The sequence below is a fragment of the Podarcis muralis genome, chromosome 9, assembly GCF_964188315.1.
Source record: "Podarcis muralis chromosome 9, rPodMur119.hap1.1, whole genome shotgun sequence".
Lineage (NCBI taxonomy): Eukaryota > Metazoa > Chordata > Lepidosauria > Squamata > Lacertidae > Podarcis > Podarcis muralis.
Window position 1 is genome coordinate 12988997 of NC_135663.1, and position 24315 is coordinate 13013311.

At 45.9% G+C, this 24315-nt stretch overlaps 1 protein-coding gene across 1 annotated transcript in view; it reads right to left on the reverse strand.

Moving 5' to 3' along the window:
* Positions 1–20022, reverse strand: part of PRKG2 (protein kinase cGMP-dependent 2) — a 60217-nt gene extending 40195 nt beyond the window's left edge. The window contains exons 1-3 of the mRNA XM_028744438.2: positions 19748–20022; positions 13624–14157; positions 1888–2054 (exon numbers count right to left, since the gene is read on the reverse strand). Of these exons, the coding sequence (XP_028600271.2) occupies positions 1888–2054; positions 13624–14144 (688 nt within the window). The 5' untranslated portion in view covers positions 14145–14157; positions 19748–20022. The remainder of the gene's footprint in view (positions 1–1887; positions 2055–13623; positions 14158–19747) is intronic.
* Between the last annotated feature and the right edge of the window lie 4293 nt (positions 20023–24315).

Genomic DNA, 24315 nt, shown 5'->3' on the forward strand with positions numbered 1-24315 from the left:
GTAGACTCGTAATCTGGTGAACCGGGTTCGCTTCCCCGCTCCTCCACATGCAGCTGCTGGGTGACCTTGGGCTAGTCACACTTCTCTGAAGTCTCTCAGCCCCACTCACCTCACAGAGTGTTTGTTGTGGGGGAGGAAGGGAAAGGAGAATGTTAGCCACTTTGAGACTCCTTCGGGTAGTGATAAAGCGGGATATCAAATCCAAACTCCTCCTCCTCTTCTTCTTCTTCTTCTTCTTCTTCTTCTTCTTCTTCTTCTTCTTTTTCAATGTTGGTGCTGCTGTCCTATCTAGTTTAGCTTCCAGGAATGCAGCTTAAGAGAGGCGTTTCAATGCATAGGGTTGTAGACAACTTACTTTTACTCAGAAGAGGTTCATTGAGATGAATGGAACTATGCTAGCAATGGCCACTAATTTTGATTGGTTTACTCTGAGTATGTTGATTCAGCCCATATGTATCAAGCAGCAGTGAAGGTGCACCAAGACAGCTCTATATTTCAGTAATATTTTGGCTGCTTGAGGCATTGGAACCCTTGACATTAGCTAGACTATCCGGTGTCGCCTTGCAAAGAGTGGCCAAACCAGACGACAAAGGGGTGGCAAGCAGCTTGTGGAAAAGGCTAGATGGATTTAGCGGTCAGGTAGTGGGAGAAATAAAAAGGGAAAGCTGTATCCATAATTCTTGTGAGCATTTCTGGGATGGGGAAAGGTGGGATATCCAGCTGGCCATTTATAAACAGATAATAATAATGACTCATCTCCTAGGGCTGCTGTGATGGATGGATGAGGTAGGAAGGCACTTAAAGCACAACACACATTATTACAAGCATCACATTGCTCCTCTTGCGGTCATAAATAATAGTTGATGTGCCTAGAAACATCGCTGGCTAATGGAACTTCTGGGTTCAGACACAGCGTGCAGTTTGCATGGACAAAAGGATTGCCCTGTTTTAAACTATCGAGAAGATGGATGCTGGAAGCCCTATCTTCCAACTGGGCTGCCATCTTAGAATCATAGAATTGTAGAGTAATGTGAGATGAATAAACAGCCAGCAATAAAAGATAATGGGAGAGGGTTTACCCCAGAAAATTATTTATCAAAATTACAAATACCCAAATACAGACAGTCATTTACCCTCGCTAGATTCAATGTACTGCCTTATTGCAGGGCAGATTCGAGGGTAAACCATCCGTGGACTGAGTCTGCACCTGCGGCTCGATGGAGGTAAAAACTGTCTCTCATGTCTTCTTATGCTGCCATTTCTACGGGGATATACGCTCGGTATTTATCACTCCTCTTATACCAAAATCTCCAACGGGTCCGAACTTCAATGTCTAAAACTCCTGGTAGACGACAAGGATCTAGAGATCACACTAAGGGTGGCCAAATTCTGTGTGACTGCCATAAAACTTAGGGAACAAGCTGTGCTACCAAAATGATTAAGGTTTTAAATGACAATTTTAGGTTATATTTTAGTGATCAAGATTTAATATATATTTTTAACTGCCGCTATATCTGAATTGTCTCTGTAATACCCAATTGCAATTCAATGTATTCCTGTTGTGTTTTATGATATTGTAAGTGAGCTAGAACTGGTCTGTGATCGTAATAATAAAATTCAGAACTGTAGACTTGGAGGGGGCCAGAAGGATCATCTAGTGATCCTTGTGCAATGCAGGAATCTTCTGCCCAGCATGGGGCTCAGACCCAGAACCCTGAGATTAAGAGTTTAAATATATCTACTCAGAAGCAAGTCCTACTTAATTCAACAGGACTCACTCCCAGGTAAGCGGGGCTAGGATTGCAGCATGGCAAGTTCATACCAGGTCAAAGCAGAAAATTCCCAGTGCTAGCCATTCAAATGTACAACTTAATGTGGTTTACTAACCTGCCAGTACAAATATATGGTTGCCAGGCTCTCCTTGTTTGATTATGTAGCTCCCTTGCTGGTATGTTCTCCCATACATACATTCCACCATATCTCTGATCTGCTGCGGGTCCAGCCTCTTCAGAAATTGGTTTCTACTCAGGGCATCTGTGATGAGCTTTTTCTCACTTATATTCAGTAAACCAGAGAGAGGAGAGGAGAGAAAGAAAGGCAAAAGTCATGTTCATTTGCAGCATATAAATGGATTGCATTATGCCCAACTTATTCCCCACATCATGGCATTCACAGTCCAGTGCCCATGAAAGTAGTTTACATTTTTCTCTGCAACCTAAAACATTCAGCACATAGGAAATTGTTGCTTTAAGCATTTGTCCATCTGGCCTAGCACTGCCTGAGCTAGGGATGGGAGGATCTGTACATTTCGATTCTCTTAAGTTTCTCGATTTCCCCATTTTAAATTCAGTCCTCCACATTTCTGCAGCGGTTTGCAGGGTGCTGTCGTTTTTAAATCCTCGGGAAGATTCTTCAGTATTTTAGCGCGATTTTCTCCTGCTAAACACAAATCTGCCCACAGTTTTGACTAGCGTGCATGTTTTTTTGCAAGCAGCTTCTCCTAATACAATGCATTTTTTGTTAGTCGTTTCACAAACATGTGCATTTTGACACACACATTTCCCTAACATATGCATTTCTGTAAACACTGATTGATTGGAGAACTGCATCACAGTATTTAGAAAAGTGTGAGTTTTGGAGGATGGCTATGTTTTGGTTTTCATGCTGTTTCAGGAAGTGCAGCTCTGATACATTCTGGTTTAAATGAGACCTGAATTGAATTCTGTCCCCGCTGCCCTGCCCTGTATCTCTACTGCCAGCAGATCTCCAAGGTCTCAGGCTGAAGCCTGTCACATCACTTGCTGCCTGATCCTTCAAACAGGGTATGCCAGGGACTCAGCTCGCCAATGTGGGCTGGAGAATTTGTTGTGCCATTTGTTGCAGCCAAATCCTTTCCCAAAAATACTTACAGCATGGAAGCATACACAAACACAAACAAACGCACACACAGATTACAATTTTGTTGGCTCCATGATGAGATTCAGAGCTTGCCTTTGCACACAGGGCAAGTTCTTCACTCACCAAGGGTTTGAGACCCATTGGCTACCTTACAGTAACTGTGTGAAACACTCTTTAGGGTGAAGAGGGGGACCCTGCAGCTCTCCAAATGTTATTGGAACAACAACATCAAAAGGGTCATAGGTTCTTCATATCAACACTGCATGAAACATGCACTGTATGAGCCCAAGAAACTGAGAAACTGAAATACATTTATTCATTTGCAAATGAAGGGATCTGAATCCACATCTACCATATTTTTCGCTCTATAAGATGCACCAGACCACAAGACGCACCTAGTTTTTGGAGGAGGAAAACAAGAAAAAAAATATTCTGAATCCCAGTAGCCAGAACAGCAAGAGGGATCGCTGCGCAGCGAAAGCAGCGATCCCTCTTGCTGTTCTGGCTTCTGGGATAGCTGCGCAGCCTGCATTCGCTCCATAAGACGCACACACATTTCCCCTTACTTTTTAGGAGGGGAAAAGTTAGTCTTATAGAGCAAAAAATATGGTAGCTAACTTGAAGGGCAACCTTTGCCCCGGAACACCGTGCTTTCGTTATTGCCTGTGTGAGGCTCATCCATCTAATGAAGCGAATCTCAACACAGCACTTTGGAAACCCTCCAGGGTCTCTTCCGACTTGGATTCATAAAACAAAGTAAAACTGTCCCAGGGAACGAGGCTTTGCTGCAAAATCTCCAGAGGGCACCTTAAGAGTGAGTGATCACTTCCCGTTTTGCAGCTTGATTCATTTGCTTTATTACCTGTGCAGCAAGCTTGAAAACGAAGAACGGCAATGATAAAAGCCTAGAAAAATAAAATCAGAGGCACAGAAGTCGTCGCGTTTCCTGGCCAAAATAGAAACTTGGGGCATTTAGGAAACTTTAGGCCTAGCAAATCACATTGTATATAGGTCACAATGTTCAGCTGAAAACAAATTTTCTAAGTATAGGCTAACCCCCACTGCCATCTTGCATAAGTGGGTTTTTTTCTTCTTTACATCAGGAATTCCTAATTAGACCCAAATATTAAACATTTCGACAGAGTTGGCCAATGCATTAGATATGGTCCCTAAGGGACCAATTGAGGCTACCTTAACATTTCACTCTCGTGACGATGGTCCCTCATGAAAGCTGGTTTTCCCCATTTATGGTTTTGGTTTTCCCCATTTATGGGGTTTCTATGGCTTAATTGTCTTGGTTTTCCATCTTGACTTCCCCCACCCCATCTGATCCTGTTATATCTTAAAAGCACTGTAGGAAAAAAGCAAAATACGAGAGAGAGAGAGAGAGAGAGAGAGAGAGAGAGAGAATGAGAATGCATTACTTCATAGAACTTGCCGCTTCCAAGAGGAGACTAGTTTCTGAACAGTACAGCAAGTTCTCAATGATGGTTGCATGGCTAGCTTCAGGAAATAGCCTCCTCACATGAAACTGTGATATGCTGCAATGTGTCTCCTCTCTAGGCACCAAAGGTCAGAATGGAGTGCCAAACCAGCATTGGCCCAGTTTCTATGAGGGATGCTGCTGCCAAGGGGAAGAGAGGTCAAGACTTGGCCACCTCCCATCTGGTCCTGGTTGTCTGATGTTACCACTAGGGCAGACATGGCCAAACTTGGGCTCCAGCTGTTTTGGGACTACAATTCACATCATCCCTGACCACTGGTCCTGTTAGCTAGGGATAATGAGAGTTGTAGTCCCTAAACAGCTGGAGGGCCAAGTTTGGCCATGCCTGCACTAGGGCACACTGTAGCTGCTCTCACATGGCAGAAGGTCATTGCAGAAGGGCCTTGAACATAGCTGTCAACTTTTCCCTTTTCTTGCGAGGCATCCTATTCGGAATAAGGGAATTTCCCTTTAAAAAAGGGAAAAGTTGACAGCTATGGCCTTGAAGGATCTATACAGAATTGCTCTTTGTTCCAATCCACTGTTACACACAGCCTATATACTAATGAACCAAACGTATAGTCTATTCTTTTCCTAATTATTACTTTCCTATCAACTTACTCCCCACTCCCATTGCCAACAATTCAATTTGTAATTTTTATTTGCACGGGTGTGCTTATTTATTGCTGGGGACATAAAGAAACATTAACTCCATTAAAGGCCCGTCTGGCGCAGTTACTTTCTCCCTATAAACGTTGATTGATGAAACAAAAATTGCAAACTTTGCCCTGCTTCCCCATTAAAATTTCTCAGGGTAGTAATTAGTGGGTGCATAATCGTAGACAATCACCTGCATTATATGATATTGAAGTGGGGGGGAAACACAAATTACGAGGTTCAAACATCAAGAGCTGAAGGAAAAATGGAAAACAAAATTGCAATGAGGAATAAAGAGAAACCAAGGCAAAAACTAAAGGAATTAAAGGGACAATCCACTGGGAATCTCTCCTGCATAATCCCATGGACATTAACGGGAGCTGAGTTGTGCATTATGCTGCTCTTATACAACTCCCATTCACTTCAATGGGGTGCATGTAGACTCTCGCAGCAGATGAGATAATAATAATAATAATAATAATAATAATAATAATAATAATAATAATAATAATTTATTTATACCCCACCCACCTGGCTGGGTTTCCCCAGCCACTCTGGGCGGCTCCCAACAGAATATTGGAAACACAATAAAACATCAAACATTAAAAACTTCCCTAAACAGGGCTGCCTTCAGATGTCTTCTAAAAGTCAGGTAGTTGTTTATTTCTTTGAGGGCGTTCCACAGGCCAGGTGCCACTACAGAGAAGGCCCTCTGCCTGATTGAATGGCAGGAGAGACAACCTGCTTCCATTTGATTTAGCCTCACACTTTCTAAGGCAGCTTCCCCAACCTGGTCTCCTCCAGATGTTCTGAGCTACAAAAAGTAGATGTTGTGAGAACTTATTATTGCTTAGACCAGGCTTCCTCAACCTCGGCCCTCCAGATGTTTTTGGCCTACAACTCCCATGATCCCTAGCTAGCAGGACCAGGGGTGAGAAAATGTGGGGTGAGAATAGAGCAACCCTTCCTTTATTTGTTCCCTCCCTGATCTTTATTGTAATTATTATCATGTTCTCTGACACTTTTGCTATCCTTCTTCGGCCATCTACAAGTGGAGAAATATCCCCATTCATACACTGGAGGAGGTCATACCGTTCGTGACAGCTATGTATAGTTTGAGGTTCAAACAGGGCTGCTGCAAACTGTACATTTCATTTATTAGTACAGTGGTACCTCGGGTTACATACACTTCAGGTTACATACGCTTCAGGTTACAGACTCCGCTAACTCAAAATTAGTACCTCAGGTTAAGAACTTTGCTTCAGGATGAGAACAGAAATCGTGCTCCAGCGGGAGACCCCATTAGCTAAAGTGGTGCTTCAGGTTAAGAACAGTTTCAGGTTAAGAACGGACCTCCGGAACGAATTAAGTACCGTATTTTTCATTCTATAAGATGCACCAGACCACAAGATGCACCTAGTTTTGGGAGGAGGAAAACAAGAAAAAAAAATATTCTGAATCTCAGAAGCCAGAACAGCTAGAGGGGCGCAGTGAAAGCAGCAATCCCTCTTGCTGTTCTGGCTTCTGGGATAGCTGCGCAGCCTGCATTCGCTCCATAAGACGGACACACATTTCCCCTTACTTTTTAGGAGGGGAAAAGTGAGTCTTATAGAGCAAAAAATACGGTACTTAACCCGAGGTACCACTGTACTTCTGTTTTGTAGGCTATGTTTTCAAGCACACCAGGAATGTGCTTCAAAAGCCAGATCTGTTTTACGACGGGATGGGTCGCTCTGGCACTCATCTCAGTGATAATGACATGTTTTGGAAGGGGATCTGTTGTTTGGAAGACACTTCAAGCTCAGTCTCTGTTGCTTGGGGAGTTGGGGCGGGAGGGAAGCTGCTAAATCCAACCTAATAACTGTAACTTGAGATAAAAACCAACTTCATTTTTTTCATAACATATCTTGGTTTTTCCCTTGATGTCCTACAGACACTTTTCCTTGGGCTCCAAAATATATTCTTATCATTTAGATTTCTTACTCGCTCTTCCCCAACAAGTACGAAAATCAGAATCTGGCACCTGCCCTGGCAGTAGACAACCTGCTGGCTGCATTTTGTGTTTTGCTGTTCGGTTGTGTAGACTGCACTACACTGCACTGCCTTTTTGCAGGGGGAGGAAGATGCGGAGAAAAATGGGGCTGTTGGGCCATTGCTCTACCTAGTTTAATATCATCTGCTCTAACCAGCAGGGGTGCCCCAAGGTTTATGGGATTTCCTAGTGCTAATATCCAAGTTCCTTTATGACTGGAGATGACAAGGGTTGCCCGGGGGTCTTCTGCATGAAGGACAGTATTTTTTTAAAATGCCTATAATAACTACATTTGAAAGACGGGCTTAGCAAACATCCAGTGACAACAGCTTCCCTTGAAAAAGGGAAACAGATCCCTTTGTAGCTCTTTGAGGATGGAATCGTGCACCTACTCAAGTAGGACCCTTGTAGAGACACATGCCCGACTGGCATGTTCTCTCCCTCCTGGTCGATCGTTTGGGAGCTTCAAAAGCTTTCTTCAGCCCGAACATCACAGCAACTGATGCCAACCGACACCGGCACACTTAGGGATCCTCAGAGTCTTTGCAGCTTGCGTAACAGACCTCAGCAACTCAGCATTTTGGCTAATCTACTTTATTTACATATAAACACACATGGAAAACTACAACATGGCTCCCTCTCTCTCTAGCATCAGACAGCAAAGAGAAAGAACAAAGGACAATAGTCCCACTTCACAGAACACAGTAACACAAACATCCTGTCTCTGTCACTTCCCACTTTGTGGAGTCAAAACATATACTGTCATGTGAAAGACAACAGTCCCATGACTGCAATCATGGAGCAGGAATTCTAACACTGGTGGAGAGAGCTTATTATGCAAGACTAGACTGGACTGTGTGGAGGAGGAGGACGCAAGTGAGCGTCTCGGAGAGGTCGCAGTTTGCTGTGCTTTCAGGTCAATCAATACCAAAGCGAGTGGAAAAAGTCGGAATTGCCTGAGGAATTTTGCATGCTTGTGGCAATAGCCGAAAGATCATCTGACTAGATTGCATGGTTCTCTGCATGCCTATACATTCACCCTTCGTATTTACAAGGAAGGAAATGCCACTTTGAAACACGGGGTACATAGGAAGCTGCCTTATACAAATTGAGGATATCGGTCCTTTGAACCCAGTGTTTTCCACACTGGTTGGCAATAGCTCTCCAGAGTTTCAGACTGGGGGTATTTTCAGCCAACACAGAATTGAACTTGTGTCTATCTGCATGCAACAGCACTTCCAGCATTAAACTGTTGAATTTATTAACCACATGATTTTATTGGCACTTCTGTCACTATAAGCCATGTCCCTTAGAGATGATGGGACAGAATGACCTTTTATTGGCATCTACAGAGCAAAACACCAAGTGATGGACCAGATTCCTGTTGGCTCTAATGACTAGTCTGGCAAGCTTGACATTCTGGCTTCTTTTTAAAAATAGTCTCCAGCTCAACACTGGCGAGTCCGCAAGCCAATGCACAGAGCAAGAGGTCTGCTGCACCTTGTCGTCTGTCTCTTAGCCAACCCACATATTTTCTCCATGCAAATGTTAAGCCATTTTGACAGGAAGAATGCAGCTGGCCAGCTCAGGAGCGTAATATCACTCAGACCTTACTAACTATCGTTGTCTACTCACACATCCTGTCCCTTGCAGTCTTGTATGCTATTGACTGAATTGCACCCCCAGTTTGGTGTGTTGCCTTTAGAAGGTCTCTAATGGCAGAGGGACTGAGATGTTCTGAGCTTTCTTCTTAAAGGTAAAGGGACCCCTGACCATTAGGTCCAGTCGCGGACGATTCTGGGGTTGCGGCGCTCATCTCGCTTTATTGGCCGAAGGAGCCGGCATACAGTTTCTGGGTCATGTGGCCAGCATGACTAAGCTGCTTCTGGCAAACCAGAGCAGCGCACGGAAATGCCATTTACCTTCCTGCCGGAGTGGTACCTATTTATCTACTTGCACTTTGACGTGCTTTCGAACTGCTAGGTTGGCAGGAGCTGGGGCCGAGCAATGGGAGCTTACCCCGTTGCGGGGATTCGAACCGCCTACCTTCTGATCGGCAAGTCCTAGGCTCTGAGCTTTCTTCTTAGGGTGAAGTAAACATACTCTTCCTGCTTGTTTGCTGTCTGAAATAGGAGTGTTCAAGTCTCAAAGAAGTTGCTTACCTCCCTTTTGTCTCAGAATCTGGCTTTGGGAAATGGACACAGAACTCTTAGAATTATGTCACTGTGCAACCATCATGTCCTAAAATCCAGGGCAAAGAAACTTGTTTTCTTTTATATTTTGGGTTCCAAATAAAAGCACAAGAGCCTAATAATCCATATAATTATTATTTACCACATTAACAGCCCTATCGCTTAGGCTTTTGTTATACATTTAGCCCATGCTACACACACTAGAGCAGTGTTTCCCAACCTTGGGCCCCAAGCTGTTTTTGAACTACAATTCCCATCATCCCTGACCACTGGTCTTGCTAGCTAGGGATGATGGGAGTTGTAGTCCAAAAACAGCTGGAGGCCCAAGGTTGGGAAACACTGCACTAGAGGTATACAAATGTTTTGGTTTGATATGAGAAGCAAGATTTCTCAAATGTTTGAAAGTTGGCTTCCTGGCACCTATAACTCCCCTTTTAATCTTATTTCTGAGGCTCCAGTACTTTGGCCACCTCATGAGAAGAGAAGACTCCCTGGAGAAGACACTGATGCTGGGAAAGATGGAGGGCACAAGGAGAAGGGGGCGACAGAGGACGAGACAGAGGACGAGATGGTTGGATAGTGTTTTCGAGGTTACCAGCATGAGTCTGACCAAACTGCGGGAAGTAGTGGAGGACAGAGGTGCCTGGCGTGCTCTGGTCCATGGGGTCACGAAGAGTCGGACACGACTAAACGACTAAACAACAACAAATCTTATTTCAAAGGAAACGGCAGAGGGTGCAAGGTTAGGAAACTGGAAAAAATACCTGCTTGTCTCTGGCTCTCTCATGTGGCCAGTGGCAATTTAATGCTGTTAACTTCAGGTGGTGAGCAGCTATCCACCTTATTGCTATATCTGCAGCTCCCGGGGAAAGGCCCAAAAGGGGAAAGCAAAAACCTGCTATTGTAGAATCTTCCTTGCTTAACCATGCAGATTTGAGTTTCTTTCCAGTGGAATCCAAACTGCAGCAGAATTTCATTATGTAGTCTCCAGAGCTAATTGCACTGCAAATTCAGTTATAACCCACAGGAGTCATAGCCTCTTTCCATAACTAGTGGACATATGTTTGCGACCCAGAGGACCAATGGTGCTCCAGTTTCCCTACAATGGTGCTGAATACTTGTGGCCAAAGAACTGGGACTGAGTCTCTGAAAATCCCAATGCCCTAAATGGAGGCAATGGCAGAGAACAAAAAAATGCAACCGTTAGTTCCTAGTTCCTAATTCTTGTAGTACATAGCCTGTTTTAAGCTGAAACTGCTTTTGTCTTACTAAAAATATACATCTAACAAGTGTGCCACCAGCTTCCCTCTTCAAAAAAGTGATTATATTATATTATTATTATTTAGTCACTGAGTACAATGAACCAACCAATAAAAACCTAAAAAAAACCACACATCCCTAGACCCCCCATTCCCCTTCACCTATGTGAACTTGGGAATTTAAAATATTATTTATAATATAAAAGCTTTAATATAAAATTTCTAACTGTGTCATATTTGTATACAGGAAAGAGAAGCAAAGAGAAGTTTAGAGTAATTAGGTATATTTTAATTTAGTTAATTATATAATAGGTTTATGTTAGAAAATGAATATGGATGTTGAATTTGATGTTTGTAATTTTTCTTTTTCCGGTTTTGGAAATAAAAAATTAAAAACAAAACAAAACCACATATCCATATAAATAAATGACAGGGCTTAAGAAACCTATCCCACTAAAAAGAGGCGACAGGTACTTGAAACTGCTCAAATTAAAGGCGCAAAGCCCAGGTAAAAAGGAAAACAATTTTCTTGTTTCTAAAAATAGATAAAGATGGTGCCATGTGAGTCTCCCTGGGGAGAGCATTCCACAACCAGGGAGCCACCATTGAAAAGGCCTGTTCAATGCTCTGTCTAAAATAGGCTCTTAAAATGCAGTCACCATTCTGTTTAGAGTCAACATACAGGGAAGAAGTTCTGGACACTGCCTTATTTGGCTGAGACATAGTCTCACAAAATCTGTGAGTGCTGTCATTATGCTGAGACCTAGGAACTGCTTCTGGAGTGAACGAGGCAGCCTTAAAAAACAGTTCCGGAAGAGCATAGTGAGTGGGAAAGAAGACAAAGAAGAAAATGAGCGCCTTAACTAATAGTACAGTGGTACCTCAGGTTACATACGCTTCAGGTTACATACGCTTTAGGTTACACACTCCACTAACCCAGAAATAGTGCTTCAGGTTAAGAACTTTGCTTCAGGATAAGAACAGAAATCAGGCTCCGGTGACGCAGCGGCAGCAGGAGGCCCCATTAGCTAAAGTGGTGCTTCAGGTTAAGAACGGTTTCAGTTTAAGAACAGACCTCCGGAACGAACTAAGTACTTAACCCAAGGTACCACTGTATGTCCTGGAACAGAATGATACAACATCAAAAGTCTTTAGTGAACAAGAATTCTTACTAGCCTATCTGCTCAAACAGACCTATGCCAGCCATCTGTGGTGTACCAAGGACCTGAGAAGAAAAGAATAAACTCTCCCAGTTTACAAACGCTTCTCTGCTTCAGGGTCTGAAAGCAATTCTTACAAGGGCAACAGATGAATGGTATTTGAAAGCCTGGGTTAATATTTAGTTTTTTTCTGCACAGTAACAGGCACCATCCAGAAAAACCTGTCTATTGTGCACAGCCAGCACTATTATTCCAGAAATAAATCCAGAAATAAATTTGATGGGCAATAAACACACAGTTTAAGACACACGTTTAAGCGTAATCTACCACACCCATTTGCAAACACCAAATGGGCATTATTGAGGGGAGAACCAACCACCATCTCCCCATTTTGGGCTCCTGTTTATGAGTACTGAAGTCTCACATTCACTAGTTCACAAGCCTTGCACACAAGCTCCTTCTCATCCAAGCCCAGCCCAGCCTTTCCCTCTTGTCCAACTATAGGCAAGTTCCTCAGAGACAGACACTCCTTTTCGCTCGACATCTGTGCTCCGAAGAATTATAGCTTTGCTGTGGCAGCATGAACAAAAAAGGCATTCTCTTACGCTCAAGGTATACCTCTTAACTAAACAACAAAGTACAGCGAGGCAGTGTGATCCCAAGGCCACCCTGAAAGCCCATGCCAGCTATGAAAGCCCAGGGCACATTGTGGTGCAATCTTTTTCTGTCCCAGATGCGTTGCTCTTCCTCCTGCAAAGGTTCTTAGAGAAGAGGCGGCTGCAAATGCATTCCTCTGCACAACCTCAGAGCCTTCGCCCCTTTCAGCTGCTCAGCGGCAGACAGGGAGGGGAATCAGAGGGCTAGGGGCAAATCTGTCTGTATGAGGCATTCAAACCTCCCCACACACTTGTGGTAGTCTACCGGCTCCTTGCCCAAATTCTATAAACAACCACAAGCGTGCATCTAAAACCGCAGCATTAGAGCTGTCTCACACACTTACAGCTATCACGGCAGCAGACAACTATCCTGTGAAGGATCAAGGTGGATAAAAAATCAATGATTTTTTTTTAAAAAAAAACCACCCAGATTTTTTTATTTAAATAGGATTTCCCCCCCCATTTCAATCAGATTTTTTAAAATTTAAATCAGATTTTTAAAATGAAATGCTTTTGAAGGAAAAAATCTTTCTAAAGATAGTTTTCTATTGAAGTTACATTATAGTCCAAAGGCTATTCATCAGGAAATAAGGATTTGTTTTAAGTTTTTCATGTTTGCTAAAACTCAGTCTAAGGGGTTTGTTTGTTTTTTTAAAAAATCGTTTAACCACATCAGTTAACAAACATGGATACATATGCTCTAATGTTATTGTTTTAGTTAAATAAATAAATGAAACCTTCACCTGGTTGTGAATATTATATCAGCAAGAATGAGTCTTTCTGTAAAAAAAAAAGAAGATTAAAATCAAGTCTGACTGACTAGTGATTTAAATCATGATTTAAATCGATTTGACTTGAATCATGATTTAAATTGATTTGACATGAATCGTGATTTACCGTATTTTTTGCTCTATAAGACTCACTTTTCCCCTCCTAAAAAGGGGAAATGTGTGTGCGTCTTATGGAGCGAATGCAGGCTGCACAGCTATCACAGAAGCCAGAACAGCAAGAGGGATTGCTGCTTTCACTGCACAGCGATCCCTCTTGCTGTTCTGGCTTCTGAGATTCAGAATATTTTTTTCCTTGTTTTCCTCCTCCAAAAACTAGGTGCGTCTTGTGGTCTGGTGCGTCTTATAGAGCGAAAAATACGGTAAATTGATTTGACTTAAATCATGATTTAAATCGATTTGATTTAAATCAAACCCACCCTGTGAAGCATGCACCTAGCTACGCATACTTTGGTGCGCACACCGATCGCCCCAGCACAGCGCAGTGTGCCCTCTCACCTTGAGGCCTTTCTGACTCTCGCCTTTTCGAAGGAGAAGCGAGGCTGCTCGCTCAAGTCGTACGTCCGGCTCGTGGGCTCTGCAGACACGCCTTCCTTCGCACCTCTCCTCCTGTTGCTGTAGGGGGCGGCATGGTTGGCCCTGGGCGCTTCTTTAAGAGGGGAGAACAGGAAGGGGTTTGTCCCCTGGGTGTCCACAACATCCTGTAGCTTGTTGAGCTGGATGCATTTGCACTTTAGCTCTTCGGTGAGGTCGGCGATGGTCCGGGTTTGCTTCGCCAGCTGCTCCTGCAGCTCGATGATGTGGTAGTTCCTCTCGTGGAGCTCTTCTTCCTGCCTCTTCAGCTCCCTCTCGAGCTCCCAGATCTTGCTCCTCAGAATATCCGCCGCACCTGTGATCGTACTGATGTTCAGACCCGGGTCTTTCAAGAACTTGCTGCTCCCTGAGCAGCCCAGAGGGCAGTTTCCCACATGACTGTCTGGCCTCTTCAGGTACTTGTGTTTCACTGACCCATTTCCCATTTGGGCAGGTGACCTGGACAAAGGGAAAAGAAATAAACCCAGTTCAAAACCCTGGCTGTGATAATGGGATCAAACAACCGGAGCATTGTTTACCTGAAAGGCGAATGCTAAGACTGGCAGGTTTTCTCACTGCACAGAAAGGAAACTTCAAGGCTTTTTTTCCCCCTTTAAAAAAAATAATCCATCTAGCTGGAAGTCAGCTTATGTGCCGCTGTGCATTTCAAACCGACGTCTCATGCAACCTGCTGCTGCTCTTGTTGAGCATTCCAAAGAATTTCACACATTGAAACTGAAATTCTAGTGTCAGGCTGCTAGAAGGAAATAAAACCAAATAGCAACATTGGAAATGTGGGAGGTGGAAAAAAATAGAAAAGAAAAGTCAACTTTCTGCTGCAAGAAAGCTACTGGGGTGGTTTTGAAAAAGCAGCAGTTATATGTTTTGATGTTTAAGTCCAAATCTCTCTCTCTCTCTCTCTCTCTCTCTCTCTCTCTCTCTCTCTCTCACACACACACACACACACACACACACAAACACATGTGTCAATGACAGAACTGGAACATCATTTCAGCTTGCAAACATGAAATGTTGAGCTACCAAACCTACACATGGCTGAAAAACAGATGAGAGCTGTACTATCCACACTACGACTTTCTCTAAAGAATCCTAGGGAACTGTAGGTTCCCCACCATAACTTAGACAGTTGTTGCATGAGGCTCTGGGTCTCAGGTAGTGATACCCATCCCCTTTTAATGGACATCTGTAGTCAAGGATCAGACTTGGGAGCTTCTTGCATGATAAGCTTGAGCTGTTTCGCTGCTCTTACATAGGGCCACTTCAGTACTGGGCAATATAGCACAGCAAGTCCTGGATTTCATGGAAGGCAGGCAGGTAGTCAGAGACTGCGTCAGACTTGGTGTCCACAAAGTTTCCTATCACAGAAACTCAGGAGGTGCCTTACACAGAGCCAGACCACTGGCCCATCTAGCTCAGTGTTGCTGACACTGGCTGGCAGAAGCCTGATCGCCAGGGTTTCAGGCAGCAGTCTCTCCCATCTCAACCTGCAGATGTCAGGGACTGAACCTGGGACCTTGTGCATACAGGGCAGATGTTCCACCACAGAGCTGGGGACCCTTTCCCTAATCTTTCCTTGCCTCTCCCTCTTTCTCTCTCCGGTCTGCTCCAGCATGGGGAGGTTGTGACACAGGGGACTCCCAATCTCACTGCTTCTCCAGCTCCCTTCTGAAATTATGGTGGCCCTTTGGACACCCAAAACGAAGACCCTGTGTGGTTTCTCCCAACATCTCCCAGGAAGATTGAAGCTTCTACAGAACTGCCAGCAAGGTGCTGACGTTGCCTCCTGGGCCATTATTACATCTTCCTTATCTCTCTCCATTCAAAAGGGCTTGTTCCCACACACACAAGGGATGCAAATGTATGTTGTGTGCAGTTTGGCGAATGCTCATGGGGGAGCCACAACGGGACTCAAACTGCTCATTGATAGCCTGTAGCTTATGCTTGCAACTGTGTCGAGGCCTGAGCTATGGAGGCCTGGAAGAGAGAGCAGTGCAATAGGTTCTTCTTCCTTACAAAGACTCTCTCTTTGTGTGTGTACATGAGAAAGAGAGAGCTCTGTAACATTATCTCAGTGCCATCAACGCACGTTGATTTGTGACTTCCGCGAATGGCTAGCAGGGACGTCACTGTGATTGATGGGTGGCAATGAAGTTGCAAAGGACTCTGTGGGCTGTTGTTGTTGTTCTGCAGATTCTCATGCTGTTTTGCTGCTGGAGGAGCATAGCTCGCTTTTTCCAGTGCACCACCAAAAGCCTTGGCAAAGCATCGCCACAAGCCCAGCTGCAGAATTGGCCTGCTCATTCTGCTCTCTGTATTACCGCAAAAGTTACCCAGGTTCTAAAATATGCATGTCATTATTTATAGATTTGCATCTATTCTGGGCTGCACGTCTGGGCTAGAGAAAGAAACACTTAGTGGGGAAATAGCATTGTTTGGGGTAGTTTGGACCACATGGCTTTCAGCCAATTGGTCCTATGTCTCAATGATTGGGGGGGGGGGGACTTGCTTAAGAGCAGGTCATCTCCCCATCGCTTACGGTGGGGGGCATGTCAGTGAGACAATGTCAGGCGCCTTTGTGGCACATGAATTGTGATGTTCCAGTAGCAGGATTTTAACCAATGTTGTCAGCAGTAATGGGAACACTGTGTGTGTTTATGACAAAAGTGTCTCTCACTAAATGTAAATGAACTGTGAAAAAGACTGTGAATTGAAAGCGGAGGCGATAGGTGTAGCTTTCCCTGTTTTGTAACACAAAAAATCCTTAATAAAAAGTAATTAAAAAGAGAGAGAGAGAAACAGTTGTGCAAAAATTCAGGTGCCCAGAAACCATTTGGAAGTTAAAAGATGAGCTGGGCAACTGGCTCCACGTATAACTGTAAACGTTTCCCTTTTTTAAAGGAAAATTCCCTTATTCCGAATAGGATTCCTCACAAGAAAAGGGAAAAGTTGACAGCTATGGCTCCATGTGTAGCTGTGGACCATAGGAGCGAAGGAAGATTATGTCAAGTCCGACCACAGACCCCCTAAAGGTGGTGACCCTATACCAGCAAAATATGGCTGGCTTCCTACCTCTTGCAACAATTTTTGCACTATTCTTGCAAAATGGCCGACGTGAGCCAAGTTGAAACGTACATTTATAGCCTGAGTTGCCAAAAGGTTCAAGCTGACAGACACAAGACTTCTCATTTCATCCTCAACAGAGTCCTGTGAGGAGGTTAGGTTGACTGGTCCAAAACAGACCAGAAAAATTTGTGGTTCTCACTGGAGCCAACCAAATGCCTGTGGGAAGCCCACAGGCAGAAACGGAGCACAACAGCTCCCTCCCCAGTTGTGAATCTCAGCAGCTGGTATTGTGAGACATAACCTCTCTGACAGTGGAGGTAGACCTTAGCTATCACAGGAAGAGCCTGCATAGCTCAGTTAGAGCGTGGTGCTGATAAAGCCAAGGTTGCAGGTTCGATCCCCGTATGGGACATCTGCATATTCCTGCATTAAAGGGGGTTGGTCTAGAAGATCTTCAAGGTCCCTCTCAACTCTATGCCTAGGACTCTTTCATAGTCCAATCCTCCGTGAATTTCTCTCATCAGCTTTTAACAGCCAACCGAGCTGGTGGCCGTCACAACCTCTTGTGGGAGCAAATTCCTTCGTTTTGCACTGTCCTTCACTGCGCAAAGAACTACTGCAGAATCATATAATAATACTAATAATTTATTATTTGTACCCCGCCCATCTGGCTGGGTCTCCCCAGCCACTCTGGGCGGCTTCCAAATTAGATTAAAAATACATTAAAATGTCACACATTAAAAACTTCCCTGAGCAGGGCAGCCTTCAGATGTCTGCTAAATGTCAGGTAGATGTTTATCTCTTTGACATCTGGTTCCACAGGGCAGGCGCCACTACCGAGAAGGCCCTCTGCCTGGTTCCCTGTAGCTTTGCTTCTTGCAGTGAGGGAACCGCCAGAAGGCCCTCGGAGCTGGACCTCAGTGTCCAGGCAGAACAATGGAGGTGGAAACGCTCCTTCAGGTATACAGTGGTACCTCAGGTTAAGTACTTAATTCATTCTGGATGTCCGTTCTTAACGTGAATCTGTTCTTAACCTGAAGCACCACTTTAGCTAATGGGGCCTCCTGCTGCTGCCACGTCGCCGGAGCATGATTTCTGTTCTCATCCTGAAGCAAAGTTCTTAACCTGAAGCACTATTTCTGGGTTAACGGAGTCTGTAACCTGAAGTGTATGTAACCTGAAACGTATGTAACCCAAGGTACCACTGTACTGGGCCTGATTTTGCAGAGGAACCACGAGGGTCATCTAGTCCAACCCCCTGCAGCAATGCAGGAATCTTTCGCCCAACGTGGGGCTCGAACCCACAACCTTGGGATTAAGAGTCTCATACTCTATCGACTGAGCTATTTGCACTGCCTTTCCTGAACCTTCCACATGGCCGATTTGGGTGGGTTCGAGTGATTGAATGGGGATTCGAACCTGTGCCTACCCAGTCCAAGTGTGACACTCTACAACACATGGACTTGCATACTAAAGAACTCTGAAAAAGCAGAGCCACTTCAGCTTTTCCAGAAGGGTCGATTCCCCCCCCCCCTTCACCTCTAACAGTGACACTAAATAGCTAATAAACCATTGGTAATGACCATATAGAGAACAGGAGCTTGCTGCTCTGAAAACTCTTCCATCTCTCTCCTTTGCTGCTATGCTATTTAATTAACCAACACAGGGACCAGTGTGTGATCAAGTCACATCAGATCTTCATCTCCTCCTCTCCCCTATCCTGCAGAAGGAACAAGGATACATGTGCTTTTAGCTCCAAGCAAACATCTCCATACTACTGCCCTTCCTGGAGGTGATACAATTACTATAATCTCTCCCATCAGTGGTTATTTAATCTATGCATATAGGCATGTTATATAAACTTGATTCCCCCCATTATATACCAACAGAAAAGGAGAAAGCCACCGGCATACAAACATACATACATTTTCAGCACTGACACTTGGGTGAAACTCCCACCCTGTTCTCTCCCCCACTCCCCCCCCCCATGGAAAAAGAAACACGAAATAACATCCCACTTTGTACATGAAACCCTAACACAATAAACTTAGAAGTGTTTTTTTCATTGTCACCTTGAGATGGCGGTTCAGAAGGCAATTAATAAATCAATGGTAATAACAGGAACAATAAATAGCAGGATGAGATAAAGCCAGAATGAAGTCCCTCAGACATGTGATGTGGTACTAAATGTCTTCTACATTAGCAGAATCCTAGCTCCAGCAATGAACACGGGTGGAATGCCAGGACGCTGGACTTCTCAGAAAAATCTGTATGCATTTTGAGGTTTAAACATGTCGCACTCCAGAGAAGCCCGCTACTCCTAGCTTCCAGCACAAATCTCCCCCCCAGCAGACAACTGCATGCCCAACATCGCATAGTTGTGAAGTTCCCCCCTCCCCTCTCTTATTGCACATAGATGGAGAGCAACCTCGCATCTTTCCCCCACCCTTTCTGCTGGAGCCATACAATGTGGGTGCAAATAAAGTAAATAATAATTGTGGTATTGCTCTCAGCTAGGTCAATTAATAAATTGTTAAGAGCTGGGTCCCCAACACACACACACACACATGCCAGATTCAATCAACGCACGCTTCAGGTAGCGCAGAATTGCTGTTTTTAAAATGCACATTTGCAGTACTAGTTATCCTGGGTTAATTAATGCAATCACCTGCTTTGCAAACAGAAGGTCCCAGATTCAACACACACACACACACACCGCATCTCCAGGTAGTGCTGCGAATATTCCCAGCCTGAAATTCTGGAGAGCCCCTGCCGGCCAGTGTAGACAACACTGACTCGAGTGAAGGCAGCTTCCTCCGGGATGCGTCTGCACACGCAACAAGCGAGCGCACACGTGAAGCGTCAACGCGCGTCTGGACCCCGATTTCTCCCCCCGAGACTCCATCCGCTCGTCTCCAAGAGCCAGGCTCGCCCGGCGACCTTCGCCCGCTTCGGCGGCACTCACCTGTCCGGTCAGCCCTGGCTCCGGCCACTGCCTTTCGAGGGACGCAGCCGGCCTCTTGCCCGGAGCCGCGGGGCCCAGAGAGACAGAGGCAGGCGGGCGGGCGGGCGCGGAGGCTGCGAGGGACGGGCAGCGCGTTCTGCGGGCACCGCCGCTGCCTCCTAGCTCCAGCCGCGGCTGCTTGCAAGAGGCGGAGGTGGCAAGGGCTGCTGCCTGCCTGCCTCTCTCTCCGGCGCGCAGGGGAGGGAAGGGGAGGAGAGCGCAGGCAGGAGCCGCCTCCTCGTGCCAGCCCCACCGCTTGCCCTTCGCTCGAGGCCGGGAAGGAGGGAGGGAAGGAGGGGAGCCGGCTTGCCTGGCGCTCGGCGGGGATAGGAGCCCCGCCACCGCGGCCGCGCATCCCCCGGGCCCGCGCGCCAAGCTGGTTGAATCCCCGGAGAGCGCGCAGCGGCGCATAGCTAGAGAGGAGGAGGAGGGGAAAGGAGCTGTCCAGCAGGGTTCACACGTGCAGAAGGTCAGCCTCTCCCTGCAACCCACCACTCAGCCAGCGGGGACTTGCACGTGTGAACGCGCCACCAGCACAGAGAAACAGGGCGAGGAGCCACCCGGAAAGGGCTGGGCTTTTCGATCAGCTGGCCCCCAAGTGCTTTTCGCTGGGGTAGGCCGTTCACACGTTCGGTTGCTGCCAGGGTTTAAAAGGAAGCCACCTAGTGCTGAGAAAGCAAGCGATGTGTGTGACTGAGAACGTGTGAATGGGTTCCCAGGAAGCCTTGTGTTTGAACCCATATGGTTGTTGACTGAGTTGTGTGGGTGATGATGGCCCATTTCACACATGCAGCTTGGTGCTCGAGGGTGACACCGGCTGAGCATTGTGCAAGCGTCTGTGTCCCAGCTTCGAATGCCCTTACCAGAAATGGGGTTACCTCCTCTGCCTGTGACTTTTAAGGTTTATTTCACATGTTATAGAATTGTAAACCCCTCTGCGGGGTTTGTTTGGATGGAGGTTGGTATATAAATTTAATAAACAATAACAATAATAATTTATCTACTGGGAAGTAACATGCAGACTTCTGTGTAGGTTGTCACAACTATTTCAAGCACTACAGTTCCAAGGGTTTATGGGGGGGGGGGCTTAAAATGTGCTTTAAATGACTGGCAGAATCTGAGACCAGGGAGAAGAAGATTGGAAGAAGATTGGAAGAAATTTAAAGACTATTTACAGAAATACTGCAAAATTAATGAATGTTAGAATGATGTTGGATTGAAGTTAAGTGGTTTTCAGCAGTAATGTTATAAAGATGTGCAAAAATGGATTGTTAACAGGTGATAATCTAAAGTTATAATATATTAAGATTAAAGATTAGGATAAAAACAAAGAGGGAAAGGATTTGCTGAACCAACTAATTGAACTGGAATACAAAAAAGGGAGGTGTGAGGAGGTCTGGGGAACAAGCAAATGAAAGATAAGATACGGAAAGATTGAATTGTTTTTAACTGTTTTTACTTTGTATTTTTTCTTTTTCTTTTTTCTTTTTGTAACATTTTGAAAACTTTAATAAATATCTTTAAAAAAAAAAAAAAATGTGCTTTAAATATATGGTATGCATGTAGCCTCTGCCTTCACTTTAATGTAGGAGTCCTCAAATTGTTCCGTAAAATTCTTCTAATTGCTGCCTCTGATCAAAACAGAGTGCTGTCCAAGCAAACTAACTCTAATGGGAGCATTCCTCAGAGGCCTGCCCTACCTTCCCCCTCTTTCTCATTATATTTTGTTCTAATTAAAAATGACAAAGTTATTACATAAAATGCACTAATTGTGCCTTTTGCTGCTTTCTTGGTACTTGGGAATGCAAATCCTGTGGATGATACAGTGAGTATTATGCAAAGGAGGGGGGGGGAGGAAATGGGTCATATAAAAAAGTTTGCATAATTAAACTACTTTGTGCAATAGGATATTGACAAGGAAACAAATGGCAGTAGGCCTCCCTTCTTAGGTCCGAACTACATGTGAGGTTAAGGGACGCGGGTGGCGCTGTGGGTTAAGATCAGAAGGTCTGCGGTTCGAATCCCTGCGACGGGGTGAGCTCCTGTTGCTCGGTCCCTGCTCCTGCCCACCCAGCAGTTCAAAAGCACGTCAAAGTGCAAGTAGATAAATAGGTACTGCTCCGGCGGGAAGGTAAACGGCGTTTCCGTGTACTGCTCTGGTTTGCCAGAAGCGGCTTAGTCATGCTGGCCACATGACCTGGAAGCTGTACGCCAGCTCCCTTGGCCAGTAAAACGAGATGAGCGCCGCAACCCCAGAGTCAGGGGTCCCTTTACCTTTACATGTGAGGTTAATCACATGGTTAAAACAAGTGCACCTAATTTGGCCCTCTTGGAGGGAAAGCTGGTGTAACATGTAGTTCGGCTCTTAAATGCTCTTCCCAATGCAGGACAAGGCAGACTCAATACAGATCCCTTTAGCTTTGTGCAATATATACAAGGAGGTTCACATATTGTCTTGGACTGGTTGGAGGAGTCCAAGGAGTAGTGGGAGGAACCAGCTGGGGAACCACCAAGGGAAGAAGTCTCAGACCCAGCGGGTTGGTGGTGGGGCAACAATGAGTGGTCAGAGGGAGAAGACTGAGAGGAGGTGGTGTCGGAAGCTGAAGAGATCATAGGGCTTAGTCAGCTGGGAGAGTCTGCAGAAAAGAGAAGTCCAGAATCAGAGGTAGAAGCTGAAGCAGGAGAGGAGAGAGCCAAGAGGCAGAGGTTGAAGAGGCTTGTGTGTCTCCTCCTCCTGAAGCGAGAAGATCCCCTCCATCCTGGTCTCCCAGAAGAGTCATGAAAGGGGCAGAGAAGAGGTTGTCTGCACGCAGGCATAGTCTCTGATTGCTTGGGGAAAAGCTCTGGAGAGGAGAGGGCTGTGTGGAGGCAGGGACAGCAACGGCTAAGTAGGCTGAAGCCTAGGGCCTCTAAATCTAGGGGGCCTCCCCAGTCCACCCACCCCCCAGCGGGCAGTCTCCCCTTTCCCAAAACTGCAAACCCAAGACTTCATGCGAGGGCAGGGCAACTCAGGCCCAGCAACTATGAGACTTGGGGCCAGCTAGTGGGTTCCAATCTGAAACTCTAGGGCCCCCAACTTGAATTTTTTTGTGGGGCCCTAGTTCACAGCGAAAATCTGCAGAATCTTAGAGACATCCTTTAGAGGAGAAATTGTGAATTACAGAATTTTAAATACCCATCATCATCCTTGGCTTCATTCAGTTTTGTTTATAACATGCCTCCATTTTATTCTAGTCGTGAGGGTGGGGGATTGGGAGGGGGCTCACAAGTGGAGTAGCCTAGGGCCTCTCTTCATCTAAATCCAGCTGTGATGGCCTGGGAATCTTATTCAGAGGCTGAACCTGAGGAATCCCAGCCTGCACAAGGCCGGCTGAGCCAGGGCAGGGGCTTGAACCTGAAGGGCCCTCACCTGTGCCGGATCCTCAGGAGCAGACACCAGCTGAATCCGCTCTGGCTCCAGAGGTGATTGAGGACCCATCGCCTGCAGGTGCTCCTCTCCCAGCTCTGTCAGGGGAAGGTGAGGTTGCCTCTGGGTCCAGTAACCCTCCAGCCTCTTCTGAGCTGCAGAGGCTCAGGGCAGAGAGGCGGAGGGAACTGGTTTCTCCCAGGAGAGGCGAGTCACCTGTGGACCGGGGCTGCCCTAAGCCTCAGAGGAGATAAAGGCCAGCCCGCCCAGTCCCAGGTTGCAGGAGCAACATCGTTGGTTACCTGTTCCTGCCGGGACCCTGTCCTGCTTTCTGCCAGAGTTCCTGACCACGCCCGACTCCCTGCCTTGGACCCCGCTTCAGCCTCGGACCGGACACGGACCATGCCCCCCCAGGACCAGCACACCAGCCCTGGGTCTGACATTCAGTCGAGTCTGTGGAGATCGTGTTTTTGCTAATAAAGAGCTAACTCCATCTTTGAACTGTGTGGTTACTTAATGGCACGCTCCTGTGACCATGTACGGGCATCAGGAGAGTCCATCTGGATCAGGCCAAAGGTCTATCTCAGGGGTCAGCAAACTTTTTCAGGAGGGGACCGGTCCACTGCCCCTCAGACCTTGTGGGGGGGCGGGCTATATTTTTTGGGGGGGAAATATGAACAAATTCCCATGCCCCACAAATAACCCAGAGATGGATTTTAAATAAAAGGACACATTCTACTCATGTAAAAACATGCTGAGTCCTGGACCATCTGCGGGCCGGATTGAGAAGGCGATTGGGCAGGATCTGGCCCCCAAGCCTTAGTTTGCCTAAAAGGTAAAAAAAAAACACCCCCGACCATTAGGTCCACTGGGGTTGCAGCACTCATCTTGCTTTACTGGCCGAGGTCATGTGGCCAGCATGACTAAGCTGCTTCTGGTGAACCAGAGCAGTGCATGGAAGCGTCGTTTATCTTCCCGCTGGAGCGGTACCTATTTATCTAATTGCACTTTGACGTGCTTTCGAACTGCTAGGTTGGCAGGACTAGGGACCGAGCAACGGGAGCTCACCCCGTGGGATTTGAACCGCCAACCTTCTGATCAGCAAGCCCTAGGCAAGACCACA